Genomic DNA, 13,021 nt, shown 5'->3' on the forward strand with positions numbered 1-13,021 from the left:
TGGCTTTCTGCTTTGTAGATCAGGGATTAGACGGAACATTTCTCCAACAGCACGTCTGCCAGGTGTGCAGAGCAGCCTTTTGAGCTACCCAATTATTTTCCCACCCTCATGTCATCTAGTTTTGAGTGAGTGATTCTTATGCTCTCATAGAGAAAGACTCACCGGGTTTTTGCTGTCTTCTGTGGAGCAACAGAGAAGTGGTGTTTAGTCTAGCTCTGGTTCTAAGGTAACCAAAGGTGAAGCCTCCAGGCATCAAACACATACAAACGGCAAACACCAGCACTAATAACACTCATCAGTCTCTGTACCAGGCTGCAGCCTCAGGGTCTCCTTTGTTTCCAAACCTCCCCCTGGGATATTAGACTTTATTAAAAATAAATAGATACAAATTCCATTTTACAGCTGATGGCAGCAGGGAGAAGACTGGAGGAGGTGGAAGGAGCAAGTGAGGGGCCTGCTGTCCCATCAGGTCACTGCCTGCCAGCCCTGGCACTGCGGACGGGTGTGTGAGCACAGGGCCCTGCCTGCTGCCAGGCAGTCCAGGGTAGAAGCAGAACGTGGTCTGGGGAGGAGTGAGGGAATCAGGGCTGAGTCTGTGGGGGCTGAGCTGCTGCTGGAGGTGACGGGTGCCACAAGGAGAGTGCAGAGCGGGCTACGTGCAGCGTCCTTCTCTCCCAGCTTGGCATTTACAGTGGAAGAATTTGGATTTCAGTTCTCAATCTGTTTTATGTACAAAGAAAGTCAAGTGCAACAAGCAATAAACATGCAAGCAAACCCCTATCTCCAGAGACTCTCCCACTCCCACTAGGAGTCCTAAACTCCCGTGTCCCTCCTCATTGGGTCAGGACTTATGCATCATTCCTCCCCCTGTGAGAGCTGTGGCTATCGATAGCCATGGGCCTACACATGTTGAGAGAGGCAGAAAGTGCTGTTGTCTTAGCTGCAGAAACACTTGAGCAGGTACAGTCTCTCCATTGAGGGCACAGGCTCTTGTCACCTCCACAGAGATGGGAATCCAACCATGCTGCTCTCCTGTCCCTGGGCAGGTCCTTGAGCAAGCTGTGCTGTCTGGAAGAATGGTGTATTCTCACTCCTCATCCAGGGGGTATAAATTCATGGGCAAGGGAATAAATCGGAGTATATCCAGGCCTCAGTGTACTCGGGTGCTGACAGGTGGTCACAGGAGGTGTTTTTTGGTGGGCAAGGGACTTATCCAGCTACGTATGGGTGCAGAACAGAGGAAGAGGAGGAGGTGGGTCATGGATGTAGAACGGGGAGGCTGGAGGGATTAGATGGCTGACTCCCTGCGGTATGAGATGGTATCCAAGGGCAAAGTGGCCTGGAGCCGCTCCAGGTCCAGGTGGCTTCCAAAATCCATCATCTGAATGACGCCTCCCTCTTCCTTGGTGCTGCCACCTAACGCTACACCCACTTCGTCATCATCTTCATCTTCATCTTGACTGACAAGAGCCAGCTCGTTCTCATAGCAGAAGGCACTGGGAGGTGGGGGAGAGGGTAGGATAGTCATCTTGCTTTCTTGCAGCTCCCGAGCTGAGCAGCAGGGTGTGCCAGCTACCTCGTAGGTCTTGTGAAAGCGCGAATAGTCCACTTTGTAGTGGTTCTTCTCCTCAAACACTACTGGTTCAAAGCGGTGACCCCAAAGGATTTCACTGGCAAGGTAAGAGCTCCGTGCCTGTGTGGTCATGGCCGTGGCTTCTACCATCCCTTCTAGGATAACAACGATCTCAAAGTTCTCTGTCTCCAGCTCCTCTTTGCCAATCCCGTAGAGCGGGCTCTCCTCGTCAATCTCATGAACAATAATAATGGGTGAGACCAAAAATATACGATCGAGACCCACATCGTAGCCTACATTGAGGTCCCGCTGGTCCAGGGGGAGGTACTCCCCTTCCTCTGTCATGTAGGGTTTGATGAGCTGGGCGCGAACGTGGGCCTCCACGATGTGGCTCCTCCTGAGGTTGCCCACTCGCCACATGAGGCACAGTTTGCCATCCCGCACCGAGATGACCGCGTGATGACTGAAGAGGAGGGTCTGGGCCCGCTTCTTGGGCCTTGCCATCTTGGCCATAATGGTGCCAATCATGAAGGAGTCAATAACACAGCCCACAATGGACTGGACCACAACAGCCATGATGGCCAGCGGACACTCCTCAGTCACGCAGCGGAAGCCATACCCAATGGTTGTCTGTGTCTCCACTGAGAAGAGGAAAGCCCCTAGGAAGCTGTTCACGTGCATGATGCAGGGCTTGAGGAGGGAGGGACTACTACCCACCACCGGTGCATTGAGGTCACCATGGAAGAAAGCAATGCACCAGAAGAGGAAACCAAAGAAGAGCCAAGAGACCAGGAAGGCGGCAGAGAAGATCATCAGCATGTACCGCCAGCGCGTGTCCACACAGGTGGTGAAGATGTCAGCCATGTAGCGCTGAGACTTGTTGCTCAGGTTGGCAAAGTAGACGTTGCATTGGCCGTTCTTCTTCACAAAGCGGTTGCGGTGCTTCCGTCGGGGTGTGTGGCCCTTCCCGTTCCGGCTGTGCCCGTTCATGCTGCCCAGCGCAGAGACCTTGTGTCCATCCTCCTCGGTGGAGACAATGCTGTACCTGGAAGAGAAGGAACAGGCAGAAATATGTGAAGAACAAAATCTTGGCCCAGGCTTGGTGTGAGGCTGGAAGTTTCTATTTTCTCCTCTGCTCTCCGCCCTGATGCTGTTGTACATTGGTGACAATGTTTATACACTTTCTGTGCTCAGGACAATTCTGTTGCCACAGCAACAAGCATGACTCCCAGCATCCTGCATCCAAAGCCAAAGGTGTAATTTGGAGATCAACAGTCAAATCACTGGCAGTTTTTGTTTCTGGGAGACACTCCCCTCTTTGGGGAACTGTTCCCCACTGATTCCCTCCACAGTGGATGGCACTGTTACCCCTCTCACCATTGCCAGGAGAAGGCAGCTTCCAACTGCACATACACTGCTGGGTCTCAAATCACAGATTCTCATTTAAAGAGGTTATGGCAGAAGATGCTCTGATTAGTGAGGATATCTAGTAGCCTCCCCCTGAGTGCACAGACCCACAACAACCCTCATAGCTGCGAAGCCACTAATGGCTCCTGAGGCTGGCAATACTTCCCTCCCACCCAGTCACACTGACAAGGCTGTTGGAGTCCTCCAAAATGGGCTCCTTCACCCTGGCACTGACTGCTTCTTGTTTAAATAGGGTTGTTTCTTCAGGGCAGCCATATAGCTCCAAATCCATCTGCTGTCCTCATCTCTTTGGAAAGAGGACACGGGGCTTCTGCAGTCCTGCTGAAATCAGCAATCCCTGGGCCAGGGCAGGTGTCCAGCACTGCATTGGTACTTTGCTTCTCCTCTGCACTAGCCAACCCTGCTGAGAGCCAAGATCTCTCCCCACATAGAGTGCATTTCAGACTTGGAAATGGAGGAGCCACAGCTTAGAGTGGAAAAGCCCCAGGAAGGTATTTTGGGAAGAATATATTGAGGGACGGGTGAGCAGACCAGAAGAAAATGCCTGGGAACATGCAGGGCAGCATGTGGAACATGTCCAGAGAAGGGCAGTGGAGCTTTGCGGTATCTGGAGCATGAGTGTGTTGGGGAGCAGATGAAGGAACTGGGGGTTTTTCAGTCTGAAGAAAAGGAGGTTCAAGGGAGACATTACTGCTCTCTACAATGACCTGAAAGGAAGTTGTGGTGGGTGGGAATTGGCCCCTGCTCACAGGTAACAGCAATGGGATGAGAAGGAATGGCCTCAAGTTGCAGCAGGGAAGGTTCAGGTTGGATATGAGGGAAAATCTTCCCAGAAAGAGCGGTGATGCAGTAGCACAACCTGCCCAGGGATGTGTTCCTGAACTGTGTGGATGTGGCACTGAGGGAGGCAGTCATTGGGCATGGGGGGGCTGAAGGTAGGACCAGGTGATCTTGGAAACCTTTTCCAGATGAAATGATTTTATGAACAACCCTTGAGATGAGGGCTACTCACCGGTTGACGCGGACGCTGCCCATGGCTTGCTGTATCATCAGGTGTTGGGAGCCACAGGAGCTGGGCGAGCGTGGGATCTCATGCAGCCCTGCTCATGTGGGATGTGGCAGCTCTAGCTTTCACCTCTGGCAAGCTGAGGCCCATGCCGTCATCACCATTGCTTCTGAGCATGTACCTTATAGAGAAGGACAAAGCCAAACCCCATCAAGTCCCTCCCTGAAAACACCCACCCTCCATGTACATCTTCCAGCCTTCTGCTGGATGCCCAGAGGGATCAGGTGGTGATGGTAGGCACCTCACACCACAGCCCTGCTCCGGAGGTGAAGAGCTGATGGGCACACACCTAGTGCACACAGCAGCCCACACATCTCATCCATGCAGAGGTGCTGGCAGGCAGTCACTGCTCTCTGGACCAAGGACACCAGAGTTTAGCAGCCTGCAGGGTCCCTGCCCTGAGCCAATATATTAATATCATAGCTTACAGGAGGACAGGAGCTCAGCCAGTCTAAATACCTCACGCACAAGGACTAACAAAGCACTGACACACAAAGCAACCCTAGAGATACCTGTCAGCCCAACCTGCTAGAGGGAATTTATTGCCATGAAGTGAAGAACATCCCCCCTATTTCAAAGATGGGAAGAAAGAAATAGATCCAAGATGGAGAAGCAATGCAGAGGAGCTTAGGGGTAGCCAAGGAGAAGCCGGTTAGAACAAACAGACCTTGCGATGTGCCGTGCATAGCATCCGAGGAGCGGTTCTGCAGTACGGCCCCGGGGAGAATGTCTGGGAGCTGTTATGTCCCAGCCTGGTCCTCCCTGAGCTGAAGAACTGGGAGACCGAAGGCTCAAGGGCTGACCTATCCCACCTACCCAGAGCTGCTGGGAAGGGAAATGCGGTGAGGGGTAATGACTCATAGATTAGGAAGGGCTTTGTACACCCATGCTAATCCTGCACTGTAACCTTTGGATTACAGCAGTCAGCATAGAGCACACAGCACAGACACAGCTAGTTCACTACCTCCCAGCCTTGCCAATGAGCAATGGGTGGTTGCCGTATCTCAGACAAATTCAGGGATTTCTGGGACAACTACAAGGTATGCAACTCATTGCAAGTGGTCATGCAAAGGTGGGAGACAGGAACAATAGGTGTTATTGTCAAGGATGGGAAAAGTGGTGAGAAACACTCTTTTCTCCTCACCAGCATTGTAGAGTGGGGCTTCAAGTGGCTAAGGGTGACCACCACCCTTTCCAACTTGGTTAGCCCAGGTTGGAAGGCTGCAAGTATGGAGCTCCAGACTTCACCTCTGATGGGCAAGCCACCGTCATGTCTGCAATGGGGATTAACCAGCTGTCCCTCCTCCAGACAGCAAGGTTACTGAGACAGCCAAAGACCCAGCCACGGCTGTTGGGACACTAGAGGACCATGAGAAAGCAGCAGCCTACACCACTTAACATATGGAGGCAGGAGAGAACAGCTGCCAAAAATCTCCATTAGGAAAAACATTGATGTTGAGCTCTGCCAGCACCCAGCCTCTCACCACCCTTCATCACCAAAGTCTTTAATCGTGGTCTGTCTGGTGTGCAACTGGATAAACTGCAGCTGAAAATGAGGAGGGTGACCTAAATTCATCAGAAATGTTGGGGGATGAACTGGTGCTGAAGAATGACGCCCACATATAGTCCCAAAAGGGTAAAACTAAAACACATCTTCAGTGATTACATAGCAAATGTGGACTACGGCATCCTGCTTTGCTCAGCAGGAGGCAAATGGACAATTTGGGTGCGTTTCTCTGCATCAGGAGAGGAAGAGAATCTTCTCCAACCAGTGCTTTATACTGGGTGCAGTCACCATCCCTGGAGGTGTTCCAGAACCGTGTGGATGTGGCACTGAGGGACGTGGTCAGTGGGAATGGTGGGGATGGGCTGCTGGTTGGACCAGGGGACCTTGGAAGTCTTGTCCAACTTTAAAGATTCCATGGTTCTATAAGCTCATTTTTAGTGCTGATACTGGCACCAGAGGAAAGTCACTGCAATATCTCACTAATAAACATTTCCTACAGGTTTTGACCGGCCCTCCCCCTTTCCCAGTATCAGGATAAGCCACAAGGAAAGCATCTCTGTGAGGAATAAATGTTACCAGGCTGAACACACACAGTCTAACATGTGAGAGCAAAAGATTTTATATAGGCTATGACTGAACGCATCCACAGCATTTGATTCATTGGCCTTCCTCTGCTTTAGCATCAGAAATTTTGCCTGTGGATTTAAGGATCTCAGTGACAAAATTCAGCGACTCCGTCCCAGCCACCAGCTGCTTAATGGACCAGTTTGCACCAGCTATTATCTTCTGGAGGTTCTTCAAGGCAAAATCCACATTGTGCTTCACCACCTCCGAGTCCACGCTCTGCCCCGCTTTCAGGTTTTCATTCTTCACCTTGGAGGACTCCAGCTCCCCCTGGAGAAGCAGCATCTCCTGCTTCAGCTTCTCCACATGGTTTTCTGCCTCCATAGCCCTCTGGGTCATGAGCTGGAGGCTGCGCTCCGTCTGCTGGTTGAGGGTCTGCAGCCCCTGGGCCCTCCTCTCCTCCTTGGCCAGACTGGCCTTCAGCCGACGCTCCAGACTCCTCATGCTGTGCGCCTGGCTCTCCAGAGAGCCCTGCATGCTCCGCACCATCCTGTGCAGCTTGTTGTTCTCCTCCCACAGCTCCCTGTAGGATACACGCAGCGAGGAGACCTCCCGGTCCCCAACAGACTCCTCGTGCCACCTGTGGGGCTCTGCTCCACTGGTGTGCTCCATGCTGGAGAGGTATGTGTCGCTGGATTGGGCCCATAGGGAAAATGCATCTTTCCCCGTGTGTTTGCCTGTGCCATGCTGGTAGGTGTCATAGGAACCGCACGGTGACATGTTGGCAGCTCGAGACGTGTGTTTCCTTTGGTGCACAGGGAGGTGGTAGGTCCTGCTCCTGCTGCTGTCCTCTTCCTCGTACTGGCTGCTGGACATCTCCGTGTCTTTGTAAAATGGTTCCTCGAACTCCTGAGCATTCTCTTTGAGCTCCAGCGCGTGCCTGGCCAACCTTTTGGCATATATTTTATTTTTCTCTCCATCGTCTTTCACTGTGCAATGATGCCCGGGCTTAAATGAGAACTCAGCATCTCCCAGCTCATCACCATCACCCAAAGTCATACATGGGGGTGGAGGATGTGCCAAGGGACAGGTGTAACCGAACTCCTCGTTGTCATTGTCATCATCATCATCCTCTTCCAGGCTCTGCTGCTCAGTGCAGGCCCTCTCCATGCTCTCAGAGATGCTGAGTGGCCGCGGCATGATTTCAGAATGGCAAACAGGAGGATATTACCCGTCCTCAGCCTGGGTTGGGTGACAATGACAAAGCCTTCCGCAGCCTCAGTAACACATGCAGGGAGCAGGATGTCACTAAGGCCTCCCCATTTAGATCAGCGGGGTTTTGTGTGGGACGGAACAGAGATGGTAGTGAAAGGAGAGCCCAGCATCTCCGTGTCCTTGCTCCGTGACATCACCATGCTGGTTGTGAGGTCACCACCAGGGAGCAAGGAACCCTGCAAGAACGTGAACTCTGGAGCCCACCCTGGGGATGATCCCAGTGGGGTGAGAGGAGCACACAAAGCGAACAGAGACCTCTCACCTTGCACAGGAACCATCAGCCCTGGGCAGCAGCGCAGGGATAAGCAGGGATGAAGACATCCCTGGCAGCAAGACCAAGCTGCCGGCGTTCCTGCCAATGCTGGCAGCAGGAAGGAGAAGGGGACAGGGCTGGCGGAGCAGGAGCGCGTTGAGAAATGCCGCAGTCGGGGGGACAGAGGCTGATGCAGGGAAAGGATGGAGGGCAGGGGGAGAGCAGGGACAGGGCATCCGTAGGGACGGGCACCTGGCTCATTTTGTCTGGCACCTACCAATCTACGCCTCGCAAAGTCCACCCTGGCGATGGTGTCAGCAAAGGGACACCGCAGCTGTCCCCTACAGACGGAGCATCGGCGGGGCACCTACCTGTGCGATGGGCGTGTGGCCGGCTGGCGGGGACCAGTAGGCTCCACTCGCTGCCTGCACTCCTCCGGCAGCTCCGCGGCAGCACTCTGGGCAGGGCATCGGCCCGGGCGGGCTGGCCGCAGACGGGGCCGCGCTGCGCTGCTGCCGCCCGCTCCATCCCCTGCTGCCAGCTGGCAGAGCGCAGCGCTCGTCATGCCGGCGGCCGCGGCCTCGGAGGGAACGGCACCAGCCGGGAGGTGGATGGAAATAAACCCACCTGCTGCTTCCCAGCACAGCCCTGCCTGCGACGTGGGCCTTCCAGCGTCTAAAGGGTGGGGGGGGATAAGAAAGAAGGGGGCAGACTCTTTAGCAGGGTCTGTTGGGATAGGACAAGAAGAAATGGTTTCCAACTGAAAGAGGAGACGTTTAGTCTGGATATAAGGACCTGCTTCAAATCCGCAGCAGAGCGGCCTTGTGAAGTAGAACAGACAACTCTATGCCGAAGCACTCCCCCACTTCTCTTTTTATAACAACCGTATCTGGCGCTCCGGGGATGTACACCACAAACAACAGCGACGGCGATGGAAAAATCCCATGGTATTTTTACACTTGGCTTTATCCAGAGCTGTCTGGCAAATTCTTCCCTCCTGTCTGTGGTCACTGTGGCTCCGAGGGGCCTTCATTCCCTCCCCTTGGGCAGAGGGACTCCTCAGTATGGAGATCCCATGGTGTAGAGACCCCTTGGGTACGGGGACCTCTTGGTACAGAAGCCCCATGAGCATGAGACCCCTTGGGCGTGGGGACCACTTGGGTATGGGGGCCACTTGGGTATGGGGACTTCTTAGGTATGTGGATGTTTTGGGTATGGGGTCCCCTTGGGTACGGGGACCCCTTTGGTATGGGAACCCCTTGGTATGAGAAGCCCTTAGTATGGAGACCCCTTTTATGGGGATGCCTTGGCTATGGGGACTCCCAGGCTCAAGCAGAACTACACACCTGCAGCATCCCCCATCCCTCCCTGAGCCCCTGCATGTGGGCTAACATGTGGGCTCAGTGCCTCTCATTAACCCTAGATCTCATTAGCGAGGGTGTTGGAGCCATGCAGGAGAGCAAAAGGCACATGGCATGGGGCAGGTGAGGGGAGGGCGCTCTGCGCCATTTATATAGACACGCTGCTGCCTTTTCTCTCAATAATTATAAATAGATCGGGTGGGTGCCAGCAGTCCCCGTGTGCCCGCAATCACGGTGAGCTGACCCCTGCTCCCCCATTGGGTGACACAGATGTCCCTCTGCCCTGTTTGCATTTTGGGGTGGAGCGAGTGAGGGGATATTTCCCCCCTGTGAAGCCCCGGGCACGGGTAATATGAAAACAAAACAAAATGATCTGAAGTTGAAGCCTCTCAGTGTGTGACTCAGAGCTATTCATAGCTCCCCGAAGCCAGCTGCAGCAACAGAGCCAGAAGGATTCTGCCCGTATTATTATTCCAATTACCATCTGAATTAAAAGTTTGAGCAGTGATCAGCCCACATACCGACAGAGGGGGAGAGGAGAGAAAGGGAGAGAAAGGCAGAAAACAGATAAAAAAGGGCTACACACGAAGGTTGACACAGCCAGAGCAGAGGCTGAGCCCCCTCCCCAGCCCCCACTGCTCTCACACCTCCCAGTGTTGTCCCCTCCTCCCCAGAGCCCCCGGTGCTCCAGGAGAACCATATCTATTCGTTGGTCCTATATCCAACACAGTTGCTTGCAGGAGAGCTGTGTCCGACCAGTGCCATTGGCAGAAAGGTGGTTGTGTTTGTGAGCAGGGATTGACTGCGAAGACAGGCACGTCCATCTATCGATCCCCGGTCGCCGTCGGGTTGAACGAACCGAATGCCATAATGCAGTGACCCAGGAAAGTGGGAATTTGCTGAAGGCGGATTGCAATTAAGTGCCCTGCTCCACATGGGTGCTGATGGAAGTGCCGCTGGCCGTCACTGCATCCCCCATCCCACTGCCCCATGGTGGTGCCACACCAGGGATGGGTGGGCAGCATGGAACCAGGCAGCCAAATGCCTGGGGGACACCTCCGGGCAGCACGCCCCAGGGAGGAGGAATGGTGGAAGGAGAGGAAGGCTGCAGCATGAGAAGACTGACCCTCTCCCATCCATCCCTTCCATTTCCATCCCTCCTCCTCCTCACCACCAGTTTCCCTTCTAGAAGCCCACATTCCTACCATGGAATCGCAGAATATCCTGAGTTGGAAGGAACCCATCGCTGAGTCCATTCCTTCTATCCTTTGTGTCATTATCATTGTCAGCAGCCCCAAACTGAGGTGACCATGTGTTGGGGTGCTCAGACATTGCTTCCAATGCCAAATGGATACAAGTATGTCCCCACGCTCCCTGCACACCTCCCCATCCCCTTTCAGGCTTCTGGTGACCACAAGCTGACAGTGGTGATGCCCATCACCTCCACCATGCATCCAACACCACCGAGTAACCCCTATTGGCAGTGCCTGTTGGAGACATTGGACCACCCCAAGCAAGAGCTGAGCTGGGACCTTGTGAGCTGGAAGGGTTGGGTCTGGACCCCCAAAATCTCTAAGCTTAGAGGGGGACACTTCAACCCTGGGTGCAGACTGTGCTTGGAGAACAGCTTCCTGGTGCTGAGAGACCCATCCCAGAGCAGCACACACAGATGGACACCACGGTGCAGGGCTGGTCCATAGGGATGGATAGGGAAAAAGCAAACAAGAGCCGGGGTGAGGGAGCACTGAAAAACCACACAAGTTACCTGCAGGGCAAAGGAGGAAAGTTGGGGAGGCTGACGAGGAGGTGCCCTCTGCACCGTCACGCTCTGTTAGCGGTATTTACATCTGCCACGCACACAGCAACTTTGCTATTCACGGACACATTCACATGAAGCTACTCACATCTAAGTTATATTTATAGCCTTCCTCAGCACTAGCACGACAGCATTTTCACAGGCAAAACCTCCCGTTGCTGCACCGGGAGCTGCCCGGCATCTCTTACCGCATCGTGCTGGGGCCGCCTGGGAGCCAGAGTCAGAGGATGGGGTCAGCAGTCGGCGTCTCCATCGTGCCCCAGAGCTCCTGGGCTCACCCAGTGGGTTCTCTGCAGCTCCGGGTTGTTGGATTCCTGAGGAGCCCCAGCTCACCGTGCCCAGCTCCTCTCCTCCTCCGCTCAGCGTGCTTCGCTCCCATCCATCCCACGAGCTCTCAGCGACGGTTCTGCTCTCCCCCTCCTGCCTTGTCCCCTCTGCCCTTCAATCCTCTCTCTGCACCTCCCTGCTCTCACCCCAAAATCTCTGCGCCGCCTCTCCCTGCTCCCGTTCCCTGGCTCCCTCTCCCCCTCTCTGATTGCTATGCAGTCTGTAGCTAAGAAGTCAGTAACTCTGTGGTAGGATCCAACAGCTTTCCGCTACTTTAGCCCATCCTCGCATGTGATCTCAGAGCCATGGATACGCACTGCCGAGCTGCCATGGGGGAGACGGGAAAGCATCCATCAGCAGTGGGAAGGGGACAATGGGGTGGCCACATACCCCGGCCGTGACCTGTAGGATTTTCCCACCAGGACCCCACATTATGGGCTGAGACCTGGCTCCAGGCAAGGACTCAGCTCCCCTTGGATTGTCTCTGCTGGGAGCTCCCCGGAGGCATCTCGGAGGCTTCCAGGTCACCTCCTGGAGAACTCTCACCGGGAGGAGCAGAGAATATTTTTAGCACCTCTCAGCATCCGTCCGCAGCTGCAAGCAGGGAGAGCAGCCAACATCCTGCAAACAGCTCTGCACTGCTGCTCCCTGCAGCTGGATGGGGTTGTCCGACCCCTCTGTCCCTACTATCCCAGTCCCCAGGCTGGGGGTCATTGCCCATCCAATAAGGAGCCCCATGCCTGGGGACACCAAGTTGGAGGTCATCTCTATCCCATAGGGAGCCCCATCTTTGCCCAAGGCTGATGTGACACATCCCAGTGTGACCATGGTGTTCGCTCCCCAAGGGGTGAAGCCACCTTGCAGTGCCTCAACTCATCCCAAAAACCTCACTGTGTTGCTGAGGATGGGGAGGAACACACGACCATGGTGGTGGTTCCCTCCACACGGACAAACAGCTGCACCCATGCACTGTGCAACCAGCTTGGTTGGGCCTTTGGGATGGACAATGGGACATCACAGACAAGGATGTCACCAACCCCTAGCTGTCCTCGTGCCATGCCCCAGCCATCCCTGGCTCCATGGCCCCAGCAGTGGGGTGGCTCACACTCGCCACCCCCGCCCGTCTCCACCGGCACCGTCTTTAATAAGAAGCGTGGAATATTTTAGCACCTATGGAAAAGCCACCACAGACGGTGGTGGCAGCCGTTGCCAGGGAGACAGTCCCAAAAATAGCCCCACTCCGCCAACCTTTCCCAGTGCTGCTGTGGGGATGGAGGAGACGGTTGGATGGAGGGCTGGGAGGGTGGGGAGAAGGGATGGAGGGAGGGAAGGATGGATAGAGAGTTCAATGGATGGATGGATGAGAGGAGGAGATGTGGATGGAGGAACGAGACAGAAAAAGGAAGGAAAGAGGGAAGAAGGAATGGAAAGTTGGATGGAGATGTGGACAGATGGATGGACTGGTGGATGGATGAAAGGCAGAGAGGTGGATGGATGAATGGACAGATGGATGGAAGGAGAGGTGGATAGAAGGATGGAAGAAAGGAGGGAGGGAAGAAATGGATGGAGAGTTGGATGGAGGGATTGATGGATGGATGAATGGAGAAATGATCAAAGGAAGGAAGGAAGAATGGGTGGATGAATGGACAGATGAGGGAGTGGATGGAGGGATGGATGGATATGGAGATGGAAAAATAAATAGAGGGAGGAATGAAAAGATGGATGGAGGAGTGGAAAGGTGGATGGATGGATGGATGGATGGATGGATGGATGGATGGATGGATGGATGGATGGATGGATGGATGGATAGCAGGAGCTCCTGGGCAGGTGAACAGGTACTACCTGACACTT

The 13,021-nt window shown here is 54.3% G+C and overlaps 3 protein-coding genes across 3 annotated transcripts in view; all 3 read right to left on the reverse strand.

Annotated features, from left to right (window-relative positions):
• Nucleotides 1-305: 305 nt before the first annotated feature.
• KCNJ4 (potassium inwardly rectifying channel subfamily J member 4) lies at nucleotides 306-4,151 on the reverse strand. Its single transcript, XM_085519914.1, has 2 exons — nucleotides 4,014-4,151; nucleotides 306-2,618 (listed from the first exon to the last, which is right to left on the reverse strand). The coding sequence occupies exons 1-2, from the start codon at nucleotides 4,049-4,051 to the stop codon at nucleotides 1,289-1,291; spliced, it is 1,368 nt and encodes a 455-aa protein (XP_085376040.1). The 5' UTR covers nucleotides 4,052-4,151; the 3' UTR covers nucleotides 306-1,288.
• The window catches only part of DDX17 (DEAD-box helicase 17), a 35,162-nt gene continuing 26,258 nt past the window's right edge, over nucleotides 4,118-13,021 (reverse strand). Inside the window, exon 13 of the mRNA XM_085519880.1 lies at nucleotides 4,118-4,188. Coding sequence (XP_085376006.1) covers nucleotides 4,133-4,188 — 56 coding nt within the window. The 3' untranslated portion in view covers nucleotides 4,118-4,132. The remainder of the gene's footprint in view (nucleotides 4,189-13,021) is intronic.
• On the reverse strand, nucleotides 6,171-7,474 carry LOC107314172 (endosome-associated-trafficking regulator 1-like). The gene has a single exon (XM_015863136.3). It carries the CDS (start codon nucleotides 7,336-7,338, stop codon nucleotides 6,232-6,234), a length of 1,107 nt encoding a protein of 368 aa, XP_015718622.2. The 5' UTR covers nucleotides 7,339-7,474; the 3' UTR covers nucleotides 6,171-6,231.

This window comes from Coturnix japonica, chromosome 1, assembly GCF_054131305.1.
Source record: "Coturnix japonica strain WE chromosome 1, WE-NBRP24, whole genome shotgun sequence".
NCBI classification, from domain to species: domain Eukaryota; kingdom Metazoa; phylum Chordata; class Aves; order Galliformes; family Phasianidae; genus Coturnix; species Coturnix japonica.